At 55.2% G+C, this 26,319-nt stretch overlaps 1 protein-coding gene across 2 annotated transcripts in view; it reads right to left on the reverse strand.

Moving 5' to 3' along the window:
* The window catches only part of CAMK2A (calcium/calmodulin dependent protein kinase II alpha), a 64,159-nt gene that overhangs the window by 13,635 nt on the left and 24,205 nt on the right, over positions 1-26,319 (reverse strand). Inside the window, exons 3-14 of one of the 2 annotated variants that reach the window (XM_022590119.3) lie at positions 24,114-24,173; positions 17,341-17,395; positions 16,389-16,454; positions 16,204-16,276; positions 13,113-13,215; positions 11,715-11,798; positions 11,476-11,570; positions 10,277-10,399; positions 9,601-9,684; positions 8,043-8,085; positions 5,455-5,495; positions 712-744 (exon numbers count right to left, since the gene is read on the reverse strand). In XM_022590119.3, coding sequence (XP_022445827.2) covers positions 712-744; positions 5,455-5,495; positions 8,043-8,085; positions 9,601-9,684; positions 10,277-10,399; positions 11,476-11,570; positions 11,715-11,798; positions 13,113-13,215; positions 16,204-16,276; positions 16,389-16,454; positions 17,341-17,395; positions 24,114-24,173 — 860 coding nt within the window. The remainder of the gene's footprint in view (positions 1-711; positions 745-5,454; positions 5,496-8,042; positions 8,086-9,600; positions 9,685-10,276; positions 10,400-11,475; positions 11,571-11,714; positions 11,799-13,112; positions 13,216-16,203; positions 16,277-16,388; positions 16,455-17,340; positions 17,396-24,113; positions 24,174-26,319) is intronic. The other variant, XM_089909547.1, reaches the window with a different exon arrangement.

Genomic DNA, 26,319 nt, shown 5'->3' on the forward strand with positions numbered 1-26,319 from the left:
GGGGTCCTGAGCCCTGTCTGCTTGAGGGAGCAGAGAGGGGGTGTGGAGGGCAGAGAGGCACGTGGTGGCCACAGGACGGGGAAGGAGTACACACACTGGCAGGAGAGGAAGAGAGAGACGGGGGGAGGCCCAGTGTGACAGAGGCTGGGCTTTTCAGGGGGAGAAAAACCACACAACTGAGGGAGACAGCAATGGAATCAGAAGAAGAGGGACGTGGGCCACCATGCCACCGCAGGAACCCCTAGACGGTGGCAGGGGCTGGTGGCTCCTCTGCCACCGGCAGGCCCTGGGTAGCCTCACAGAAGCTCAAGAAGGGCCTCTACGGCGCCCGCTACTTCGGCAAACCAAGCCCCCCAGTGGCCACAACTGGCACAAACCAAGTCCTGAGCTGAGTTCCAGAGCAGAGGGCAAGGCGAAGCGAGAAGCCACGGGCTGGATGTGGGATGGGGTTCAAATCAACCTTCGCAGCTGAGGGAGTTCTCAGGTCTACCATCAGGCTGCTGGCCTGGGTCATGGAGTTAGAGGTGTCAACAGAAACACGCCAACAACACGCACACACAACACACATATTGTCACACGAGGCACACGTACCAAGCACACCCTGAGCACCCTCTCCCCGCCCGGGTTCCCAGTGTAGCCTGCAGGAGCGAGGCAGGAGCGAGGGTTCAAGGCCCAGGATTTACCGGCGTTTGGGAGACGGCAGACACTCACCATTAACTGAACGCTGGAACTGGACTTTCTTTTCTGGAAAAACAAGGAGAAGAGATGGGACAGGAAAAGACACAGCGTGAAAACGGCAGGGAGCAGAGGAACGAACAACAGGGGAGGGGTGGAAGGAGGATGGGCCTCGGGGTCATCCTCTGTGGTCCCTTGCCGGCAATGGCATCGGGACAAGGAGTCAGGGCCACCAGCAGCAGCTGACCTGGCAGGGCCAGGCCTCTCTCAGCCTAGAGTTCTGGGGCCTCGTGCACAGCTGCCTGGGTCTCAACAGTCCAACCATCAAGCTGCGGGCTAAGCCTCTCTTGGATCAGGGCTCCCCCTATGCTAAGTTCAGATGGAGGAGGCAAATCCTGGGTCTCAGATACCAGGTGCCTAAGGCCTCCAGAATCCTAAGCTCTTGAAGGACAAAAAGGTGCTCGGGTCTGGAGATGAGGCCCAATGTCTCCTCCTAGACTCCTCCTGTGTCTCTGCTGAAAAGACCCCACTCCTAGTTTGGTTGAGTGTCATAGCCACTCAGGAAACTTGTCCAAAATATACATAACCAGGCCCCCTCTAAGGAGTCTGATAACTAGGTCTGGGCTGGGGCCTGGGCATCTTTATTTTAAACACTATCCCCAGGTGATTCCAAAGCAGAGACAGGTGTGGGAACCACTCCTCTAAGTGGCCTCAGAAGTCCTGCTTGTGCCCACAGCTTCCCAGTGACTGGCCTATTCGGCTCCTTTATGCTGATAGAGAAACTGAGGCAAAGGCAGACACACAGCTGAGCCCAGAATTCGAGTCTTTGAGCCTTGCCATTCAGCCTATTCTAGCTTTGGGGGCATTTGTCATTTCCCCTGTATAATCAACTGTGGAACCAAGGGAAGGAGAGAGGAACATGTAGACTGTCTTCTCCTTCTTTCAGCTCTAAGCCTGGAGTCTTAAAGACTCACACTCATAGAAGGTTACAGGCCAAGACCGACACTTGCATTGAGCAGACAAGAACCTGGGGTCCAGAGACGGGCAGCGATCCACCCAAGGGCGCTCAGCTAGCTACTAGCAAAGAAGAGGCTGGAACCTCTAGTGTAGGCCCTCTCCTCTGTCCAGGTCTCCAGGTACCCACAGCCTGATGGCTCTTCAAAGGCTTATCCTGGAAGCACTTACATCTGAGAGGCCAGGAGGCTCTCCCCTTGCTGCTCTGTGTGGGGAGCAGAGGGGAGACCTGAGATGCCTCCGGGTAGGCCTTTGCCAGTGGGAGGCACTGGATATTCTCCAAGTGTCCTCAGATCTAAGTCTGGGCTTTCTGACTCCAAGATCCAGGAGCCTCTGAGCGCCAGGAGCCTTAGATCCTATCCTGTCCTCTCCATCCAGGGCCTCTGCATAGAGGTGGCTCACTGGGCATTTCCAGTGTAAGTGCTCACAGCCCCTGCCTCTGCCCCAGCTGGCCCGGGCAGTGTGACTCCTGCAAGGCAGCAGCCTGCAGCCAGCCCCTCCTTCCCTGCCCTGTCCTCCTAGCGTTGGCCTCACTCCTGGCTGGAGCCGGGCCAGGCACAGCGTGTGTTGGAGGGGACAGGCCCACACAGCTCGGCTGTCAGCGGAAACCTGAGGAGCAGCATGAGGGCCAGGAGGTTCCAGGCGGGACACAAGGAGGCAACACAGAGCAGAGACTGCATCAAATTCGGACGCACAGTGACAGGATGGGACATGGGGGAGAGGGGTCATGACGCACGGATGGGACACCAACAGGGGGCAGTGAGTGGGGTTGAGGGGTGGGAGCGGTCAGCCCCTCTTCATGAAAGTGGAGGCCTAGGAGTGGCTGGGCCCGGGGGCATCGCTTCTTGGTAACAGAAAGACTCGATTTTCCTGAATCACAAAATGATGATGATACTAATAATAACCCTACGCCGACCAGCATGTCAGTTTCATTTAGAAAGTGAACTATCACCAAAAGTAGAGTCACATCTCTTAGAACCACGTGAAGAACATGGTTCTAAGGTTGGCAGGGATGGTAGAAACAGAGGATGGTCAAAGTTAGCCTTGAAAAGCCCTTAAAAGCCCATAAAGTACAGTATTGTGTCATATCTTGAACTCCAACCCGCCAGTTTTTCCTCCAGCGTTGGAACCGATCACTGCTTCTTCAATTAAGCCCCAGGTGGAATCAGTGGTTTGTCTCTAGGGACCAAGTTGTAGTTCCTGCTTTGGCCGAGCACATGTTGGCTACAGGAGCATCACGATGCGACTCCACCAGGCCCACCCCAGTGGGAGCCTCTCACCAGCCTCCCTGAAAACAGCGCTTCTCCTCTTGCACAGATGACGGAACTGATGGCCCAGGTCCCCAAGGGAGGGAACAGTGGGGCCCAGGCTCAAACCCCTGGCTTCTTGACTTGAGGTCCAGTTTCAGTCATAGTAAAAACATGAATGGACCTCCCTCCTCTTGCAGGCCGGGCTCCCCAAATCCTGGGCAAATCCCCCTGGGTTACTCCCGTCTTCCGGCTGGATGTCCCCGCTCCTCCATCCCAAGGAAGGGGAGGAGGTTGAGCTGCAGAGAAAGGGTCGGGCCAGGAATAGCCTTTGAGTGTCTCTTCCTCCACACCCAGGCCACCCTGAGAAGTCACTCAGGGTCTGTCCTGTCCTACAGGAAGCAGCAGTTTCTTCAGCTGTGCCCACTGGAAGGCCCTGCAGTGGCCAGCCAGAGCCCCGCCACGCTACGAGATGCCCTTGCCCTCAGACAGCCTCCGCCTCCTGGCCTTGCCCAGAGAGGAGCCAGACAAGAGCTTCGTCCCACGACCCAGCCTGAGGGAGGCCCTGACCAGGGCTTTGCCAGGGCTACACCCGAGTGCCAAGCAGACGGCGGCGGCCCTCCCGCAGCCCCTCCCCCTCCACCTACCTGGGCCCCAGGCCACTAGCGCCTGTGGCCTCTGCCCCATATCCCCCAAATATGATTTTCCCCAGGGGACCCAGTACCCCCAGTGTCTACACACTAGGGCCAGATTGAGCCCCAGCTGCTCCAAGCCTGCCCCCCTCCCCTGCAAGTTGCACATCCCTCCATCACCCTTTCAAATTGGGAGGGGAGGGGGGTGACTCATGGGTAACCCAAAACAGCAGGTAAGCCAAAACTCAATTCTGGATTCCATTACAGCATTGGGGATGGCTGTGTGTCAACTGTATAAATTGGGCTGGCTTTAGATCTGTGTTTTCCAAGTATTTTCTCGAGCAAACTTCAAGAGAAATCTTACCCGAAAGTCCAACACGTAAAGCAGAAAAGATAATACTACTGACTAGCATCTCATGAGCATGTATCGCACGCCAGCACCATGCTAAGTCCTCAATGCACAGTATCTTAGTTCATCCTCACAGACAGCCCTGGGAGGTGGGAAACCCTGCTCACCCGTTGCTTGAATGAGGAAACACAGGCTCAGGAGATTCAAATAATGGGCTGTAAGCTCACCCAGGCTCTCTCAGCCACTGCGATGGCTGGTCCATGGAGCTGTTCAGGCTGAAGTGGGTGTGAGAAGCCCCCAGTCCTCTCTGCCTGGCGTCCCCCTTCCAATCCCTCCCCATCTGCTGCCAGAGGTACCTCCCCAGAACCTTTGGGCTCCAAGGAGTTCCATTTGTAAACCAGTGGCTTTGACTGATAACCAAATAATTACATATTCCTCAAGCACCCAAGATGAGAAGGGAAAATGATTTTTTCTTGTTTGTTTGTTTTTAAAGTTGAAATCTTGGAAATCATGGAGTTCACAGCCCTCCCCCCTCCCACTGTACCTATGGGGAAACTCAAGCCCCCAGAGGGCCAAGGGCAGAGGGGAGGGCCATATCCTGGCCTCAGGCAGACAGCCCAGATCCCCTCCCATGCCACCCCCGGCAGACCAAAGCCAGGGGCCTGAGACCCTAAATGCCACTACAAACCAAGCCATGAAGCCACCAGCCCACCTGAGTGGCTGTGTTTGGAAAGCATCCTACACCTTCCAGTGTCCTGGGCACAGCCCAGCCCTGGGGCCCTAGCCAGGCAGGGCTCTGAGCCCAGAAAAAGGCAGGGTCTCGAGAGAGGAGAGTCCACAAGGCGAGCCAGTGGCAGGGGAGGAGGGAGCTGCAGAGAGTAGGGGACCAGGCAGAAAGTAGGGGACAAGGCCCCAGAGAGCAGAGGGAGAAGAGACAGGAGGGAGGGAGGGGTCAGTGGGGTGTGGAGGAAAGCAGCTCGGGCATCAGGGGTGGGGACAGGGCAGGCCTGGGTCGGGCAGAGGAGGGGATTCTTAGCACTGAACCGGCAGGCCTTGATGGGGCTGGGTACCTCTGGGTATCAAAGCCAAGAGGATTGGCTGTCCATCCCCTGCAGGCTTTGTAGGCTGGACTGGGGCGTGCACTGGGTCAGGGGCCCATTCCAGCCAGCCTACACTCGGGAAGGAGGAGGTCACCCCTCATGACATCTCTGTCCCTTCTTTGCACCCACTCACTCACCAGTCCTCCAGAACCGCAGAAATCTCCTTTGACCGGCCCTCATGCCCACCCCAACCCCAGGCCACCTGCCTCTCCCACCCTCTTTCAACCCTCCCCTCCCCCACCTGCCCCCCGCCAATCCTGGTGGGAGGGTGGGCACCGTAGCCCAGGTCCGGGTCTGGGGATGCCAGGCTGCACGGGTGAGCACATCTGCCCAGAACACCATCGGCAAGGCCTGGCTCTTGTCCCAGCCCTGCAAGCCAGGACCTGTGGGCGGAAACGCTGTCAGAGGCAGACCCTGCCGTGCTGGCCGGGACTTACCTTCACACCATCGTTCTTCTTGTTTCCTCCACTCTTCCCGCCTGCAGAGGAGAAAAAGTAGAGGGTTACCAACACCAGGCAGGGCACCAGGGCCCACAGGGCGAGGAAGAGCAACATCCCCGGGCAGCGGAGGGCACAGAGCCGGAGCAGCGACGTGGGGAGACCTCCTCCCCTCCCTCCTCTTCCTTCCTGGGCGGCCCTGGGTCTGCCGGTGGCCCTCTGGGTGGGAGTGGGCCTGGGTTCTCAGCAATCTCAAGTGTGACCCTCTGGCTCCATGGGTTGAGGGAGGTGCCCGATGTGTCCCAGGACCGTGGGATTGCTGTTTCAGTCTGGGGATTCCCTCCAGATCCTGGTCACCACCCGTGCTAGTGGTGGCCAACCCGGAGGCCCGGCTGCCCAGCCCGGGGCTGGACGCTCCCTCCCCGCCCCGGCCGGCTCTAATTTTAGCCCCATGCTGCTGCGGAGGTCATGTGTCAGCCCTGCCTGCTCACTCCGGACAGCTGCGAAGCTGCATTTTGCTGGTGATAAGAAGCAGATGCCCCCGCTCTGGGGCCCACCCTTGCCAGAGCACCCATCCCCTGCAGAGGCCTCCCTACCCTCAAACACCAGAGCCCCACACCGGGGCTGGCTGTGTCCCTGGCGGCTGGGAAAAGCAGAGCAACAGCTCTCAGGGAGGCCCCACCTGTCATTTCCCACTCCCTTCCTTCTCACCTCTTGGTCAGAGCCCTTGGAGAGGGCATCAGTCAGGAAATGGGATCAATGACCAGCCCTGTGCAGCCTGACACCTGGCTGCTTCAAACCTCAAGCAAATGGCCTTAGGTTAAAGCAGACAGTATCCATAAAGTGCTTAGCACAGCGCTTGACGTGCATGCAGTAGATGCTCAGTAAACGGTAGCCACTGTAAGTCCTTTTCCTGGTGGCCTGGAGAGAGCGAGCTGGGGAGGAGGGGTGCTACTGGACATTGATGCCCCAGAGGCTTGCAGGGCTGGGGCTCATGGCTTCTCCAGCTCCCCAGTCATCCTCACATTTCCACCTATGACCCCTCTCAGGCTCTCATGCAACTTTTCCCTCTTGCAAAATTTCCCTCTTGCAAAGCAAGGCAGTGGTGGGGTTGGGGGAGTACCTCTGGATCCCAAAGCCGAGACGAATGGCCAGCCATCATCATGGGCTTTGTGAGCTAGACCAGGATGCACAGCAGCAGGGAGAGGACTTGCCCCCCAAGCCTCCAAGGAGGCCCCTCTCAGCTCCAGCCCACTATTACAGGACTGTGGGTTCCGTGAAGCCACATATTCTGATTTTCAAGAGAAGTCAGTAATCTGGGATTTTCTATGAAATCTCTTGGTTTTTAAGTGCTGGAAACTCTTGCCAGAAAAAATTTGTTAAACACCACTGGTGCCCCCAAGCACATCAAGCAAGAGAGAGAGAGAGAGAGAGAGAGAGAGAGAGAGAGAGAGAGACTAACCCATGGGCTCTGTTTTGTGAGCTCTGGACTAGAGTGCCCTAGGGGCACTTCAGTTGTTAAAAAAAGACTCTGACTGCCTGGGTGGCTCAGCTTTCAGTTTAAGGAACTGCAGGATCCTTGTCTGGGGAGAGCGCGGGAAGGCAGTCCGGTGTGGTAGGGAAAGCCCGAATCTGAAGTTGCAGGGTCTTCCCAGCCCTGGGTCTCATTCTCCCAGCTGGTTAAATGTGCAGGTGGACCCTCTCAGCAATGCCAGGGCTGTAGCTTCCCAGAGCCAACCCCTTGCGGTGGAGCCAGCCACGTGCCGCAGCAGCTCTAGCTGCCCCAACCAGAGGGTCCCTCGGGTGAGCCTTGCTGTATCTGCTCAACTGCCCCATCCGCCGCCCCGGGCTCCCCAGAGAGCAGCCTCTGGCAGACGCTGGCCATGGCACTCTCTAACATGCCAAGGGGAGCTTCTTGTTAAGCCCTGATGCTAATCCCCTCCCCTTCTCTCTTCGGGGCCACATGCCACAGGTCACTGGGCATTTCCCGCCTGAACCAGCCCAGGCCAAGGCCAAAGCCTCCTACCCTGGACTCCTTGGTGACCCAGCCTGGTAAGGCACTTGCTCTGGGTCTGGTCACAACTGCACTGAAAGCCTCCCTCTAACAGTGTGGCCTGGGGCAAGTCAGAGTTTACCTCCCTGATCCTCTGTTTCCTCACTCAGAAAACAGGGATGGCAATCACCTTGTCACAAAGACCACGTGAGTGAAAGCACGGGCACTGCTTCATAACTGTGGGGAACAGGAATACTGCTACTCCCTGGGCCTGGGTCAGTCCCTCCTGGACCTGTACCCTGACATCTATGAGGCCCTTCCCTCTGGCCGGCCCAGCCTGAGAACCCCAGCACTGCTGTGAGGTGGGGGAGCCAGACTTAACCTCTAACCCTTCCTGGTGGGCCCTTGGCTTGATGACCTTTGACCTTTATCTACTTCTGCAGGTTTGCATCAGGTGAGCTAAGTCCCCAGTCATGGGGTCCCCTACAGCCCCCCTCTCCCCAGGCCCTCTGGCCTGAGGGCACCAGATACCCCATATGGCAATGCCCCTACCTCCTGCAGGATGTATTTGGAAATCTGAGGTCCTACCACCTACCGGAGAAGTTCCTGGTGGCCAGCATAGTGGTGAGGATGGCTCCCTGCAACAGATAAGAGGAGGGGGTTTGGGGGAGAGGAGGCCAGAGGTGAGGGGGGAGAGGAGAGACAGAGAAATGGGAGGGGAGTGGGGAAGGAGAGGCAGGTGCTCCATTCAGACACAAAGCCAAAGCCTTCTGCCCCTTGCCGTCCATTCCTCCATTTCTCTCACCCCACAGCCCAGAGACCATCCCCAACTCCCTGGAGAAGGGTGAGGCAGGGGTGAGCTAGGCCTTAGCTGGCACCGCTCTGGGTACACGGCCATCCTAGGAGTAGATATTAATAGATTCCACCGGCCTGGCCAGAGCTGGTGGCTGTGCTCCGGGACACCTGTCGGTGGGGCTCCTAAAGGCCAAGGAAGTTTCCTGACGGGGCAAGGACAGTAGACGCTGCACCCCTTGGTCCCCCCCTCTCTCCACCCTCTGCCTAGGGCACTCAGCTCCTCACTCCAGTACTAGCTCGCCCCTCTGTGTCTCCTGGGTTCAGAACCCTGGGTTAATGAGGAAAAACCCTCCTCTGTCAATGGAGGGGCTGGGGACCAATGGCCCTCCTGGTTCTAATTGCTGTCTGATTTGAACATTCTCTGGGTCTGACAGTCTTAAGACTCCCTGACTGACATTTTGAGACTTCTTCTGTGACAGCTCCCACTGCGGGGTTGGGGGTGAGACGCAATTCTCCTGGCATCATGCTGGCCAGCACCCCGCTGGCCCATGTCCCTGTCCTGAGCCACCATGCCAGGCCTGGGAGCAGTCGCTGAGGAGGTTCCGAAGCAGCCAGGGCCTCAGCATCTGTCACTCAGCATGTGGATGGCTCTTCTGTTCCGACCAGCTGGGCACCCCTTGGTCGCCCTTCCTACCTGCTCAGGGGGTCCCTGGCAAGGTCTAGGCCAGGAGATGTCACGGCCCTGAGAACACACAGACCTGCTGAGAGGCTGGCAGCTTAGGGCCCACCTGGGTCACACTGTGGCTTCCTTGGAGCCACAACCCCTGTCTAGTCCCTCGGCCATTCCTCTCCAGTGCTTGGCAGCTGGGTCTCTCACCCCCACCGTGGTCTCCTGCCCAGTCACATGTCACCCCCGGAAACCTCTCCCGGCCACGCCGAAGCACTTGCAGTCCCCCTAAGGGGTCAGGCTTCTGCACAGGCTTTTCTCTGCGTCTGGAACATCCGCCCAATCTGCCTCTATACTGTTAACGCCTGCTTGTCCTTCGGGATCTCAGCTGAAATGACACTTGCCCAGGAAGGCTTCTGGGCTCCTTCCCGTGGCCTGCTCCATGGCCCTGCTATGCACTCCCACAGCCTCAGGGCATGTGGTCACAGCACTTGCCACTGCCCCATAACGTCTCCATCACTCGTCTGTCCTCGCCGCTGCTCACTGCCCAGCCCAGGCAGCCGGCGTTCAGTAACACTTGTTGACTCAACAAAGGAAAGAACTAGTGAGTGGGTCTCTTGGCCACTGCGGAGATCCAGGCCAAGCTACTCCCACAGCCGGGGGGGCATGGAGGGTGAGGACCTGCTGTTACCTTCAGTTTTCTCCTGGCGTTGAACTTCTTCAGGCAGTCCACGGTCTCCTGTCTGTGCATGCAGGAGGCCACGGTGGACCGGTGCTGAAGGGAGTGGGGGAGAGGTCTGTGAGCGGAAGGCAAGTCCTCCCTCCCCCTCCAGAGTATCCTATGGATGTGGTTGCCATCTTGAGGGAATGATTTTTTGTTCTAGGGGATGGTATAAACATCCTGGCGGGGCTTCCCTGGTGGCGCAGTGGTTGAGAGTCCGCCTGCCGATGCAGGGGACGCGGGTTTGTGCCCCGGTCCGGGAGGATCCCACGTGCCGCGGAGCGGCTGGGCCCGTGAGCCGTGGCCGCTGAGCCTGCGCGTCCGGAGCCTTTGCTCCGCAACGGGAAAGGCCCCAGCAGTGAGAGGCCCGCGTACCGCAAAAAAAAAAAAAAAAAAAAAAAAAAAAAAAATCCTGGCAATGGACATTCAAAGCCAGTAACACCCCCAGTCATTGTGCCAACCCAAAATACCTCCCCCTTGCCACTCTCCCCCTGAGAACAACAGTGGGGTCGGTGTCTCTTGGATTAAGCTCCGTCGGCCCCATGCTGGGCCCTCAGGCCCAGAGGCAGGGGCCAGGCCTCCGTAGGGGCCTTATTCCTGAGGTCTGGAGGGGCTCCCAGGAGGGGCCTTGCTGAGGAAGGCTCACCGAGATCCAGGGGTGCTTGAGGGCCTCGGCGGCCGTGATGCGTTTGGATGGGTTGATGGTCAGCATCTTATTGATCAGATCCTTGGCTTCCGGGGTGACGGTGTCCCATTCTGGTGACGGGAACTGGAAGGGGCAGAGGGGCCAGGTTTGCCCAGCCTACCCCAGGCCACCCCTGCGATCCCCCAGCCCCTGACTGGCAGGGGAGCAGGCAGGGGTCCTAGTGTCCTTCTACTCGGGCGTCCACAACCAGGAAATGGCGCAGGGTCCCCTGAACCCAGGACAAATCAGAACAATGGCCGGGGAAAGGAGGCCTCCCTCTGCTCTTCTGAAGCTGTGCCTTATGTGCAAAGCAGCCAGACAGTGGTTAGAGCCCAGACTTCAAAATCAGAAGTTTGGGTTCAAGTCCTGGCTCTGCCTCCTGGGCTGTGTGAGCTTGGGCAAGTCATGTGACCCCGAGAGATGTTGTGAGGATTAAATATGATATAGAACACGTAGCATATCGCTCAATAGACATCAGCCATGCAGAAAAGCAGTACAGCTTGGTTGTTAGAAGCATGGACACTAGAGCCAGACTGCCTGGGTTTAAATCCCAGCTCTACCGTTTCTTAGCTAAGTGGTCTGGGCATTTATTTAACCTCTTTGTGCCTCAGTTTCCCTATCCGTAAAATGGGGGTAACAATAGTACCTGTGTCATGACTGGTGTGAGGATTAACTGTAGTAATATATAGAAAGCATTTAGAAGACTGCTATATGTGTTGGCTATTATTACTATTTGTATATACAATATATAATATGTGTGTATGTGTGTGTACATATATCTATATACGTATGTATGTATGTATGTATGTATCTATCTCTCTATACATAGAGAGAGAACCTGGCTCCTGGGGCCTGCCCCCTGACCTCTCACACCACGTTGGTGCTGCTTCTGCCCTCTGGGGCCCCATGGACTAAATCCCATCCCTTAGATGCCCAAGTCATTAGGCACTGCCAGCTCATGGCCTGGCCCCAGTCAGCCCTCAGGCTCCACCTGCTGCTCACCCCATCCCCACCCCATAGCTAGAGAGTGGCAGGAGGCCTAAATGGGCTGGGAGGGTGGGACAGGGTCATCCTCGGGTCTCTGGCCTCACTGGACCTTGGCTCTCACTGGATGGGGCCCAGGGGATGACAGGGAGGCTGGAGACAGGAGCAACACTCACATCATAGGCGCCAGCTTTGATCTGCTGGTACAGGCGGTGCTGGTCCTCATCCCAGAACGGGGGATACCCAACCAGCAGGATGTACAGGATGACCCCTGAGGAGAGAACCAGTAGACCTTCAGCCTCATGAGGAGTCGTGATGGGGGGGGCGGTGAGGGAGGAGAACGATGGGAAAGGACAGACAGGGCACCAGAGGGTCAGGCAGCCAGGAGGACTAAGGGGCCTTTGGATGGACTCACCACAGGCCCACAGATCCACAGGCTTCCCGTATGGGTCCTTCCGCAGCACTTCTGGGGAGAGGTATCCGGGTGTTCCTGCGAACCCTGCTCCCCAGACACACAGACAGGCAGACATACACAGAGAGGTTGGCAAGTAAGTAACCCGGAACAAGATCCTGCTGGAAGAGGGATGAGGTTGCCCTGGAGATGGGGAAAACGGCCCCTGCCCCAAGAGCCGGCCAAAGGCTGGAAGCCCTGGCCGGGTAAGATACCAACGCCTCTAGACCAAGGTGGACGAGGACAGAGTATACCTGTCACCACGCCCCCCCACCCCCAGCACCGAGAGCCTCATGGCAGAGTCATTGACCCATCCCAGGGTCCTGCCTCAGAGTCACAAACTTCTAGCACAACGCTCCTGGCAACCACTACCAATCAATCGCTGGTGGCTCTAGAGGTGAAATGTCCTTGCCTGTCAGTTCCAGGCTGAGCTGAACCCTCACGCACTCCCCACCCCTTCCAGGACCTGGTCCTGGGATGGCAGAAGGTCTGTCCCTAACATTGGCTTTGCCCTACGTCACTTAGGTAGGTCTCTTTTCCTTCTGGGCCTCAGTTTCCTCATCCATGAATAACGGATTAGGGATTCCTATCCTAAACACCTCCCAGCACTGTTGGGAGGATTCGTTGAAATAATGGACACCCAAAATGTTTTAACGAGTAATTGTGAGAATAGTTCCTATTTAATGAGTGTGTCCTAAGCAGGGCTGAGAACTTTCTATGCCTGATCTCATTTAATCCCCACACCACCCCAAGGAACATACTATTATTATCCCCGTTTTATAGATAAAGAAACAAAGGCTCAGGGAGGTGAAATGACTCACCCAAAATCATATACCTTGTAAGTAGCAGAGTCAGGATTTGAACCCAGAGCTCTGGCTCTTAACCACTGATCAACATTGCCCACTAAAAAGTAACCCCAGATAGCTGAAAGGACTCAATTATGCCAAAATCTCAGAGCACACTGGATCATCTGAGCTTAAATCCTGGCTCTACCCCTTTTCATCTCCCTTGACAACTTTTCTTAGTTTCTTAGCCTCTGTTCCTCATCTGTAAAATCAGGATAATAATCTAGCACCCAGGCTGTTAGGGGAACTCATGGAAGCCCCTAGCCAACAGTGCCGGATGTGCGTGTGAAGAAGTCACATACTGTTTTAATGACAACCATGTCCCTGCATCAGGCCCCCAGGGAGCTAGGGTGGGTGACCCCCACTGACTCAGAAGCTGCAGGGAGGGGGGCTCTGCTCCCTGAGCCCCAGATGGGGCAATAGCCACCTCCTCTGCTCGGGCAGAGGCTTCCTAGCGGCTGACGTGTCAACTCAAGGCTGGCCCCCAATACCCCTGACACCCCCTGCCCCTACTCACCAAACCATGCCTGCTGTTCCCCCTCCACCTCTATGGCCAGGCCAAAGTCCGCCAGCTTCACTGCGGCGCCCTTGAGCTTGGAGGCGAGCAACAGGTTCTCCGGCTTCCCAGGACCAGAGAAAAGAGGGAAAGGGGGAGAGGAAAAAGCCAGAGGACAGTGAACAGATTCAGAACCTCACCTCTGGAGCTCTGGGCTTACAGGAGGAGCAGCTGAGCGACCCAGAGGCACACCGCCCACCCCCCACCCCCCACCCCCAGCCCCAAACACAGAACCTGAGCTTCCCAGAGAGGGGACTACCCCACTGTAGCCCTCCGCCTTCTGCCATAGGAAGACCCTTCTTCAACCTGCCAACCCCTCCTTCCCCTTCCCTCAGAGTTTGGTTCTGGGGCTGAGGTGGGGGTGGGGCAGCGGGGAAACAGCCATCACCACAATAAGGAAAAAGAAGCAACATTTACTGTGCTTCCACTATGTGCCAGCCCCTGGGCTCAGGGTTTTGCATACATCATTCCATTTATTATCTCACCAACCCTTTGGGGTAAGCATTATTATCTCCATTATCCACAGTGGCCTTCTTACATCCCCTGAAACAGTCACGCTTGTTCCCACCTCAGGGCCTTTGCACTTCCTGCTCCCCCTGCCTGATTTGCTCTCCCTCCGTGCGTCACAGGTTTGGCTCCTTCTCATCATCCAGCTCTCACCTTCGTGTCACCCCCTCCAAGAAGCCCTCCATGACTACTCTATCTAAGACAGGTCTCTTCTGTCTTAGCTCCTTGTTGTTACCTTCATAGATCTCATCACAATTTCTAATGTGTTTTCCCATCTGTCTATGTGCTTGTTCATTATCCGTCACCTCTGTACAATATGAGTTTCTTATGTGTTCTGTCCACCAATGTATCACCAGCACCTAAAACAGTGGGCGGCACATAGCAGGCACTTAAGTATTTATCACATGTATAAAGATGAGGAAACTGAGGTTCAGAGAGGTTAAGTGACTTGACTGAGATCACACAGCTAGTAACCGATAGAACCAGATTGAGGCATAGTCTGGCTCCAGAGCCGTGCTCTGAACCACTCTAGGCTGAGAGATGTGGGGCCTCCTATGTGCTACCTGGCCTGTGGGGCATGAAGGCTGTCATCTTCTGCTGGGTCTGGAAGACAGGAAATCCCCCTCCTCAGGGCAGAGAGGTATTAAAAGTGGGAACTTTTCGGTTAGAAAGCCCTAGCCTCTGTTCCCAGTGCTGCCACTTCTATGCTGTGGAACTTAGGCAAATTCTTTCACGTCTCTGAGCTTTAGTCTCCTCTCCAAAAAGTGGGGATAATGCTTACCTCGTGGGGTGGCATATGGATTAACTACGATAGTCCCTGTAAAGCACTTCACAGTGGACTACAAATGCTTGATAAGTATCAGTACTCATATTTTTTGTTTGGGGAGGAAGAGCGGGGGCTCCGAGTCCCTGGAGACAGCTAGTTTCTTCTGACCCCCTTCCCTACTGGGACTTCCGAGGAGTCCCACACCTGACCTTTCACTGCCCCAAACTAGGCAGGATGCAAGCAAGTATAGCTCCTTCTGCCCCTCGTTAAGGCCTCTTTGGTCCTCTGGGGACAGTGTTCCCAACACGTCCTGGGTCTCAGTAGCTGTCCTGCCCTGATTTGATGAATGCGCCACTAATTAATCTATCCGGAATGGCCTAAATTTGTGCTGCCTCTCCCTGTTCCTCCTCTCGTGCAGGGGCTATGGTTATAATGGGAACAGGCCCTAGGGGAAAGCTGCCCTGCAGTCTGACCAGAGACTCTCTTTGCGTGCACACTTGCCTGCGGGTCTAGACTGAGACACTGGGAGCTCACCTGGGCTCAGGTGCAGAGCCACAGATGGCTCGTGACAGTCAGAGGTGAGCAGGGCTTCTGGTCAGAGCACTGCACCCCAAAGAGGGACCTGGACTGACTGCAGGATGCCCAGAGAGGGTACCCGGGATGAGGAAGGCCTGGAAATCCCATCCTAGGGGGGAATGGAGGAGAACAGCCCGCAGAAGCCTTAGGAGCTACTACAAAGCCACTCACGTGCCTCCAGGGTGCTCTGAGCTGGAGGCCTGACCTCTGTGTGGCCCCAAAGGGTAGACCTGGGGTTCATAGGCGAAGCCCCACAGTGGGAAAGATTGAAGGAGCATTTCCTAGTAGTTCAAGGGGCTACCCCATAAGAAGTGAGTTCATAGTCACTGAAAGTCAAAAAGCAGAGGTTTGATGGACACCTGGCAGAGTCACCTAGAAGGGTTAGGCAACCTGCAGAAGCAGGAGGTGCAGTGAGTGGCGTTTTGGTCCCAGCCCACCGGGAGCATGGGATCTGGGGTCAGAAGCCCAGGGCTCCAGCCCTAGCTCAGGCACAACTGAACTGCCTGTTCTCGGGCAAATCCCCTGGATTCTTTAGGCCTTAGTTTCCCGCTCTGCAAAATGGGGGTGGTGTTATGCAGCTACCACACACTGATGCCCTGAAGCCCAGCAGAGGAGCACCGTGAAGCACGTGCTGACCGGGCGAGGCCGTGCAGCTGGTGCCAAGCTTAGACTCCACATCTGCTCAGTGCAGTCCATCTCCTTCAAGCGGGAAGAGGGAGGACGCGGAGGGCCCCAAAGCCTGTCTTCCTACCTCACCACTCCCCTCAGAGGCCCAGAAGCAAGACTGATAACGCGTCTGTGTACCGGGCACTGTGCTGTCTTCTTTGACGTCCTCAGCAACCCTGTAACGAGGTTGCTAGGGCAACCCCCACCATAAGGAAGCTGAGGCAGTGCAGCTAGAAAGTGGCCCACCTGGGATTTGGACTCCACCAGAGCCAGCCTTGGTGGCCTAGCTGCCTCTCACCTGGCCTGGCACAAAGCACCTGAGGCTGGGAATCGGGAAACCTGGGTCCCCAGCCCAGATGCTCCACCTCCCTGAGCCCGGTTTCCTCATCTGAAGAGTGGGGGAGATATTCCCCACCCAGCCCAATTCAGGGAAGCTAACGGGGTTCTGATAGTACCCCTGGCTCTGCAGGTGGAGGGAAGGGCAGGGAATGGAGGAGCAGGCTCCCGGTGAGCCGCACCCTCAGGTGGGTCACTCACCTTCAAGTCCCGGTGTACCACCCCCATCTGGTGGCAGTGCAGCACGGCCTCCAGGATCTGCTGGATACAGTGACTGAAGAGAGAGAGGAAGGGGGCAGGGGGTGAGGGCGGGCCTCCCCTGGGGAACCAGCAGGAGGGAGTGCCCTGCCCCCAGGCACCATTGCCAGGCTGCACCTGGCACTCACCTGGCATCGGCCTCACTGTAGTACTCCCGGGCCACGATGTCTTCAAACAGCTCCCCGCCGGTGACGCTGCAGGGACGGGCCCAGAGTCACCACCCATAGAGGCCCCAGGGGCCACGTCTCATGGAAAAGTCTCCAGGAAGCCAAGAGTGGGGCCCAGGGACCTCAGAACCTCAGGCCCAAAGGGAGGGGCCCCAGAAGCCACAGGGGTGCTCCCCACTACAACCCCCTTCCTGACTTCCAGCCCACCCTTCCACTGACCTCTCTCCCATCCACCCTCGGGGAGAGCCAGGCTGAGGTTAGAACTGGGGGTGAGACACTCAGAACACGTCATTATGATTCATTAGGCTCCTGGAAACCCAATGACTGGAGCTTTTTTGTTTTTTAATAGACTAGTTTTTGGGAGGGGGGTAGCTAAATTTTTGGTGAACGTGGTGAAATTTTTTGTGAACGAATTTTTTGGTTCACATCAAAATTGAGCAGTAGGTACAGAGATTTCCTATAGCCCCGCTGCACATCCCCCCACCCTGACATGCACAGACTCCCCCATTGTCTCAAGTATTGTCCTTTACCCATGAGACCAGGAGCCACTGAGACCTCTCAGCTCATGTTTGCTTTTCATTCAATTGACTGGCTTTAAAAACTTTAAATTTATTCCAAAAGGAAACTTTATATCACCACTAGAAACGGAAGACCAGCATCACTGGCCACAAATAGAAACGAAACTAAATATATGATGATGGAAGTTAAAAGTGTTTGTTGGTGTGTCAGGAAAACCAGCCTGCACTGCTCAGGTGGCAGGCCGACCGTGTTTTGGGAAACTCTGTATCAGAAGAGGTAATTCAGCCCAACCTAGGAGGCATGTGGACTCTTGAGGCCAAGAGACCCAGTGAGGTCATCCCTGCCAAGGCTGTCCCCGTCCCCACTCTACATCCCAGGATGGGGCCAGACTCACAGGTCAAAGATCAGGTAATGGTGTCCCTCCTCGGAGATGCTGTCGTGGAGCCGGACTGTAGGAGGGGCCAAGGCAGCTGGTTACGCAGGACACAGGGCTCCCCACTCCCAGCCTCCCTCTCACCCCTCAAATAGCCAACATTCCAGTTTCTCCGAAAGTCACTGAGCACAAACCAGTTGCCAGGTGCCTTGACAAATACATATGAACAAAGGATCACTGACATCAGGCATCCCCCAAAGATGCCTGGGCTTAAAGACTAAAGACCAATGCTTTGGTCAAAGTTTGGTCCCCTTCCCACTCCAACCTTCAGTTTCCCTGCTGGGAAGGCCAGTGTCATGGAAAGACCTGTAGCTCAAATCTCTGTCACTATGCTAGCTGTGTGAGTTTGGCCAAATTGCTATCCCTTTCTGAGCCTCTCTTTCCTTGCCTGGACAATGAGAATGAAACTCCTGGACTCGCAGCCTTCTTGTGAGAATTCCATGAGGCACACAATCGAGGTTTACTCAGTGCTGGCCCTGTGCTAATGGCCCTGCTCTGCTTCCGGGTCTGAGGTGACAGCAGAGCTGGTGGAGGGGGGAATGACATTGGTCCCTCAGTTCTGGCTGCTGAGAAACTGTCATCTCTTCATACCTCATTTACCAAGAGCAAAGGCAGAGCTCCCAGGAGCCCAGAGCTTCCAAATTACCCCCTGAGCTTCTGGGAAAAAAAAGGGGGCCCAAGGCCTGGGGCTGACTCTGTGGTGGGGTCCCACACCCTGCCAGCCAAGGACAAGTTCTCCCAGGACAAGTTCATGTCCTTCCCTGCACCACAACTTAAAAATGGCCGTGGAGGGGGGTGTGGGCTCAAAGAATTACGGTACATTGCACAATGGAAAATTACACAGCTGTTAAAATAATGTGGCAGTTATGTATCCACTGGTTTGGAATCATCTCTAAATTATGCTGTTTGGTGAAAAAGCAAAGAGCAAAGCAGTATGCATAGTCCGTTTCTGAAAGGATGTATTTCAGCTTGTGTACGGCATAAGTCTCTCTGGAAGGATACAGAGATGTGGGCACTGAGGGTGCCTTGAGGAGGGGAATTGGGACAGCTGGGGTTGTGGGTCGTTGTGACTTTTCTCTGTAAGCCCTAGTGCCATCTGAATTCCTGCCATGTACATGTATTTCTGACTCAATACTGAGCCCCCTAAAGAGCTTATGGCCCTCATATTGGCACATAAAGTTTGGAGAAGCAGGCATTAAATACCCCAGAGTGTGTCTACAGAGAGGAGGATCAGAGATGGAGGATGAAGGGGATACAAATTTAAATAAAATGTCTTTTAAAAATCTTAAATGATATATATTTATAAATAATGACTGAAAGATGTTTTTAGTATATGTGCTGCCGAAGCGAGCACCTGAAAGATGTTTTTAAACTATCTTAAAGCAAAACTAAAAAGTAGGTAGCCTGAGAGTACATATAATATAATCCTGCTTTAATCATTTATCAACATTTTATTATAAAAAATTTCAAACAGGGCTACCCTGGTGGCCCAGTGGTTGAGAGTCCGCCTGCCGATGCAGGGGACGCGGGTTCGTGCCCCGGCCCGGGAGGATCCCACATGCCGCGGAGCGGCTGGGCCCGTGAGCCATGGCCGCTGAGCCTGCGCGTCCGGAGCCTGTGCTCCGCAATGGGAGAGGCCACAACAGTGAGAGGCCCGCGTACAGGAAAAAAAAAAAAAAATTTCAAACAGAGTCAAGTGAATACCCAAGTACACACCCCCTGGGTTCTATCATTAATGTCTTATTATACTTACTTTATTATATTTCTATCTATCCCTTCATCCTTTAACCTATTTCAATTTGTTAATGCATTTCAAAGCAAAGATAGGCTTGACTTTTGAAATGTATGTGTTTTGAACTGAGCATCCTGTATTTTCTGAGTGCAGAATCTGACAACTGTACATTGGTGCCCTGCCCAGACGCCCTTTAGTAAGATGGTGCAGCCATCCTGCAGCTGCAGTGGGTTGGCTTACCACTCACAGTTGCCCTCCTTCTCTGGAGAATAGCGCACTGCTGACGGAGCCACCTTGCCCACATGGTTACCTATAGCCTTCAGCCAATGATGGACTAATGTGGGGAGGCAGAGTCTGTGCAAAGGGCCAGTCTCCTTTCCTCAAGGAGAGACAACTCCAGATGTTTATGTTCCAGAGGCCTCCCCACTGCACCCTCCACCTGGGGCCAGGTCAGAGTTAGACTTGACCTGAGGCCACGTTTCTGCTCAGTTCTCTCCCCTCCCTCCATCCTGCTTCACCCCATCCCTTACAGGCTTCCCCTGGGAGCACACCCTCAGTAAACCACACGCACCTGAATCCCTGCCTCAGGCTCTGCTTCTAAGAAACCTGACCTGAGGTAATACGTTTAGAGGTACTTGAGAAGGTACAGATATCAGATATTACATGGAAGCCTATATCATCAATGTTAGCTCTAGATGCTGAGGTTATAGGAGATACCTCTAAAATTATTAGTCTTCTCATTCATCTACCATAAACTTGCATTAACAGTGTATCAGGGCAAAGTTTTGAAAAACACCCTTTCCTCCAAGAGGATTCTTGGGCAGCAGACTCCTTCCCGTCTACTCTGCTCAGGTGTTTTAACTCCTCTTTCCTGAGTGTGAGAAGCTCTGAGAAGCCAAGCTACATCCAGAACCGTCTCAAAAAGAGCTTTTAGAACTGGGTCGACAGCCATTTCGGAGGAGCTCCAAGAAGACTGGGGTTCCAGATCTACCCTCTGGCCAGGAGCCTCAGCCCCTTTTAGAGAAGGTCCTCAGGGCTCAGGGAAATGGACAGAATGCGGGGGCGAGGGGCGTATCCAGAGCTGCCTGTAGCTCAGATGGTGCCTTTGTGCTGATTGTAAAAGGCTGGCCCTCTGCTCAGCCAGGTGAGGGGGATATGGGCTGGATTCCAGCCTCCACCTGCGGGATGATACTGGAGTTGGCTTCAGTCCCCGAGAGGTGGCTGCATCATGGCTCAGAGCTCAGGAGACAGGACTCCTCATTTCAGTGCTGTTTTCACACACAAAACCTCGCCTCCCGTGGATGGAAGCTGTCCTCAGGGAAAACTCAACCCAGAGCCCAAGAGAGGCAAGGATTCAAGGGCCATGGCCTATGTGACAGTCCCATCTCCTGGTGGGGAGGCTGGCATGTCTGTGCTCATTGATTTATGCTGTCACTGCTTGTCAAAGAGCAAACAAATCTGTAACCTAGTTTTCATTTGTGTAGCTGGATTCATGAACTTCTGACACTCCTGTCCTATTTCCAACAGTTACCATTGTTTTCTTTGAAACTGAAGGGTCTATTTGACCCCCTGGCCACCGCCCCGCCCCCCAGCAGCACACTCCTGATAGTCACAGAAGGACTGAGAACATGGGCTCTGCAGTCAGACTCTGGGTTTGCCTTCCGGCTCCACCTCTTAGAAGTTGTGTAACTTTGGGCAAATTACATAACCTCTCTGAGCCTCCTCTTCTAGCAGCAGTGCTAATACCACTGCACTGGACTGGTGTGGGGAGTTAATGCAGTGATGCTCGCAGAGCACTCAACACAGTGCCTGGCACTAGGAAGAACTTAATAAATGAAGACATCATCTTCATCACTGACTAACCTCACTTCCCTTGGCCACCCCAAATCACCTGCTAAACTCTCATGTTGTCTCCTGCTCCCTGGGGCGGCCTTTGGGGTTCAGGGGCGGGTCTGCCTCAACGGCAGGTGCTAATGGTACAGAGAATAGAGTATTATCCTCCCCGAAGCAGGATCTGGGAGGTAAATGCTTTGTGCGTAGCACAGCTGGACCCACCTGTGCTGAGCCAGGGACCTCCCTGACCTAGTCCCCTGTGTGTGGCTGGGCAGTGACCTTGGCTGGACTCACCAAGCAGCCTGAATAGGACTCAGCCTAGTTTCTCTGGGCACGGACCCACTTCTCGGGTTCTGCATCCACATCTGGACCTCTTTGCACTTCTTTGGGCAGATTCCAATCTACTTTGAACTGAGATGCTTGGAGGCTCAGGAAGCGGTACCCTCCAAGGACACTTCCAGCCCTAACAATAGCTTCAAGTTCCTCTGAGTGTCTTCCTGTTCTGGATCTCAGCTCTGCTCTCCACGTCCCTGTCCATCAGCCACCCCCACCCCCTCCCCACCATTTCTTTTTTTTTTTTTTCCCCTTTGGCTGCACCACACGGCTTGCAGGATCTTAGTTCCCTGACCAGGGATTGAACCCAGAACCCCTGCAGTGGAAGCAAGGAGTCCTAACCACTGGACCGCCAGGGCAATCGCCCCCATCCTCATTTCTTCCGCACATCCTCAGAGACTAGCAGAGGCCTTGGCACATGGTGGGGCCTCGGATGCCCTTGACATCAGGTGAACAAATGGAGTAAATGACTCAGTGACGATGATGAAGATGATAGCTGCCATTTCTGAGATTTTACCACCTGCCAGGCTTGTGCTAAGTGCTTTACTTACAATATCTAACTTAACCCTCACAACAGTTCTAGAAAGTGAGTAGCATGGTTATCCTCATTTCACAGAGAAGGGTACTCAGTCTGAGAGCTTCATAGCCTGCCCAAATTCAAACACCATATAAAAGGTAGAGCTGGGGGACTTCCCTGGTGGTGCAGTGGTTAAGAATCCGCCTGCCAATGCAGGGGACACGGGTTCGAGCCCTGGTCCGGGAAGATCCCACATGCCGTGGAGCAACTAAGTCCGTGTGCCACAACTACTGAGCCTGTGCTCTAGAGCCCGTGAGCCACAACTACTGAGCCCACGTGCTGCAACTACTGAAGCCCGTGCGCCTAGAGCCCGTGCACTGCAACAAGAGAAGTCACTGCAATAAGAAGCCCGTGCACCACAACAAAGAGTAGCCCCCGCTCACCACAACTAGAGAAAGCCCGCACACAGCAACGAAGACCCAACGCAGCCAAAAATAAATAAATAAAATAAATAAATTTTTAAAAAGGCAGAGCTGGGATTTGAATCCAGGTGTGTCTGACTACAAACTCCATTCTCTTAACCACTGTGTTATATATAATGCCCCAAACTGACGACTCAAAATCTTCATGGCTCAAAGGAATAAGAATCATACGAAGATTTAGGCAAGAGGCAAGACTTCAGGTAAGGTTGCTCTGTGGGAGGGTATAGACTGAGAAAAAGTGGAGCAGCTTAATGATAATAAAGCACTTACGGGGGGTTGTTATTGTACCATGCTTTATGTGATCATCATAATCCTACAAGCTATGTATCATTTCCATTTTCCAGATGAGAAAATTGAGCTTCAGAGCAGTTAAACAACATGTCATGGATCACACAGCAATTAAGCAGCAAACCCAGGATCTGAGCTGCAGTCTGTCAGCCCCAGAGCCCATAACTTACTCCTCCCCTTTAGAGCTGGGAATGAGCGGGCGAAGGAGGAGGCAGCGTTGACCTGAGACAGCTGCAATTGTGTAGTGGCGCACGCGTGCGCGCGCACACACACACACACACACACACACACACACACTCCCCACCTCCTTCCTCCAGGACTGATGGCCTTTCTAAGCACCATGGGATTATATAGTCAGGGACCACTCATGACCCCCTCCATTGTACAGTTGGGGAGCTGGAGGCCCAGAGAGGGTAGGAGCTGCCCACGGTCATAAACAGGTCAGGTGCCAGGATCCAACCAGGGTTGCTCCCCGCCAGCCACCTTGCCACCCCTTCTCCGATTCTAGCCCTGGAACCTCTAGCTGCCGTGTGTACAGTTCTGCTCCTTTTCCCAGGCACTGGGAAAGGGGAGGTGCCTTCTGGGTATAAATAGCAGATGGAGATGCTTCTCTTCATCAGGGAAGTTAACCCTTGGGGCCCTGGACATAGAGAGATGCTTGCCTCCTGAGGGAGAAGGCTTGGTAGCTGTCAGAGCTGGAATGTTCCTTACAGAGCACCTAGACCTTGTTCCTCAAGTGTGGTTGGTGAGCCAGCAGCCGTGGCATCACCCTGCAGTGTGTTAGGAATGCAAAACCTCGGGCCCCATCCAGACCCACTCAACCAGAATCTACCTTTTAACAAGATGCCCAGCTGGTCCAGACAGTCCCCTCCTTGTGAAGATGGGAGAAGTGGCTCAGAGAGGGTAGTGCTCCTACCCAAAGTCACACAGCCGTTCCCTGACAGAACTATATCTAGACTCTGCACTCCCTCCCCTCCATGACTCAGAACCCTGCCAGGCTGGGACGCAGCCCCCCAGTTGTGCAGGGGTGGGGGAGGGGAGATCAGGTAGCGATGTGCTCTTTCAGCGCCATCCTGCCCGCCCTGAGCTCAGCCGCTCCATGCAGCCTGCGTTCAGTCCACCCTGGGCAGGGGCCGCGTTGGGGCTGGCCTCGGAGAGGCCGGCGCTGCAGGCCTATGCAGGTGGGCAGGGCCACGGAGCCAGGCTGACTCAGCGTGGGGGTAGGTTTGGGGAGTGGGCTGCACCGGTCAAGGCCAAGCCTGGCCTATTTTCGTCTCTCTCAGAGCTTGGGGAGTTTTCCTGAAACAGCTTTTCTGAAGGAGGCTGCCGGCAGCGTGGGCTGGGAGGAAGGGCCCCTTCTTCACCTTCCCCCCCCAACCAAGCTGCTCTCCGAGGAGTACGGAAACCAAGACACACCCTTTCCCACCTCTATCGCCTCAGTCCCCGAGAAGAGAGCAGCTACCCGCTCCCCTCAACAAACACCTACCAGGGCAGGCAGGGGAGCTGGGCCAGGCCCCACCTGTACCCCTCACCCATCCCCCACGCTCACCAATGTTGGGGTGCTTCAGCAGGCGGCAGATGCGGGCTTCACGCTCCAGCTTCTGGTGGTCTGAAACACAGATGCCCAGGTGAGTCCAGGTGAGGGAGGAGCCTCCACCCATCCCATCTCTCCCTCCTCACAGCCTCCACCTCCCAGGGCAGCACCTGGGCCCCCGGGCAAGCTCGCCTTTTGGGCAGAGCCTCTGGGTCCTCCAGGAAGGCAGTGGGTTGCAGCGAAAGAGAGAGAGGCTGGGTTTGCAGTGACGCAGAAGTCCCTTCCCCTCCCTTGGCTTTCAGGGCTCTCAAACGAGGGGCATCTCTTTCCTGTATCAGAGCCAAGCTCCAGGCAGCCTGGAACATCCCCACTCCCACAACAGGCTCCAGCTGCCCCTCCTCCAGCCCTGCCCCTCACACTACACCCCAGACGGACTGAACTGCTGAACTTCACCTCTCCAGGCACGCGCTGCTCAGCCCTCCCACTCTGGAGCCTTCGCACACGCGGTTCTCTCAGCTTGGAAAGCTCCCTCTCAGCCTCCCACCTGTTCCTCACCGGCTGTCATTCACCCCTACCCATCCTTCGATGTCGCCCTTTCCTGGCAGCCTGCCCTGACTACCAGCTGGTAGGGGCTCCTCCTCTGTGCTCTCGGGGCCCCTGGACAGCACGTCCCATTCTGTCTCAGGGAGATCGCTGTCCTTGAGGACGAGGACTTGGTCTCTGTTGTGCCTGTGGCATCTACCCAAATGCCTGGCCCATAGTAGGTGCTCAAGAAATAACTGAATGAAAGAACAAACGACTGAATGAACGAAACTTTCTAAGGGAGTGGGAATTCTCTGCAGGAGAAGGGCCGTATTAATTCACAGAAGCCACCTCCCGTGAGAGGAGCTGGGACCGGGGACACAGAGAGCCCCAAAGAATCTGCAGGTAGAACTTGGCCATGGCAGCCTCAGGGCTTACTCAGAGATGTCCCATCTGCTTCTCAGGACTTTTGTCCAAATCCCCTGGATTTCCCTGCCCACCTGGGAGAGAGGCCTTGCTTGGGGTCTGCACCTGTGGTCTCTGATACTGAGGCTGCTGAGAGCAACCACACCCGTGACCCCACTCAGTCCTCCCAACAGCCCTGGGCTATGGGCATCACTGTCCCCATTTTAAGCATTTTGCAATTTCCTTTTTGGTGCTTTTCTCCAATTCGGTATTTAATGCCTTAATTTTAAAAAACAAAACAGTATATAAAAGGAGCCAGTCGCAAATGCAGACTATGTAAGCCCTCATGACAATCCTCTGAGGATGGTGCTGCCACTGTGCTGGCTTTACAGAGGAGGGAACAGAGGTTCAGAGAGATTAAGTAAATGGCCCAAAGTCACACTGTGGTGAGCAGTGGCCGCACGCTTTGTACTCAGGCAGTCAGGCTCCAGGCGTAAGCTTTAAAACCTTAAGTCAGGGAGTTCCCTGGTGGCCTGGTGGTTAGGATTCCGGGCCTTCACTGCCGTGGCCCAGGTTCAGTCCCTGGTCAGAAAACTGAGATCCCGCAAGCCGTGTGTCACGGCAAAAAACAAAACAAAACAACAACAAAAAACAACCCGGTGCTGTCCCATTTTCCACACCCTGACTCATCACCACCTCCTCCACCTGCCCCCTATTCCCGAATGGGAAAATTGAGGCCCACAGGAGGGAACTCACACAGACACTCAGAAGCGGAGCCAGGACTAGAACCCCTGTCTCTGAATGGCCCCTCCAAAGCAGGTGGGCACCAGGGAGGATGATGAGGATGGAGAAAGTCCCAGCCCTGTCTCCAGGCAGCCAGCTCCCCTCTCCCCTTCCCCCTCCATTAGAGGAGTCACCAGCCATCCTCCAAGGGCTGCAGAAACCAAGATCAATACTGAAATGTGGCTTTTCCATCAGCAAAGCAATTAAGACCAATCCTCCTTCCATAGAGTGGAAGCTCCACTCCCCAGCTAAAGGCGGCTACAGGCTAGGGGAGGGGAGGCTGGTCCAGGCTTAGGGGTATCCCTCGGTTCTTCTTCCCTCTCTGCATCCTTCCATATCCTCCAGGGCGGGGGGAGGAAAGCTGATTCCCAGGCAAAGGAGGGGGATCCCCATCCAGGACTGGTCAAGGTCCATCCCTGAGCTGAGGAAGGCTGGACCCTCCCCAGCCCCAAACCCTGCCCCCCACTCACCCATCCCCAGCAGAACCAGAAACCAGGCAGCTCAAAGTGGG

This window comes from Delphinapterus leucas, chromosome 3 (genome assembly GCF_059928025.1).
Source record: "Delphinapterus leucas isolate spDelLeu-1000000601 "Yukka" chromosome 3, BTC_Dleu_Yukka2, whole genome shotgun sequence".
Lineage (NCBI taxonomy): Eukaryota > Metazoa > Chordata > Mammalia > Artiodactyla > Monodontidae > Delphinapterus > Delphinapterus leucas.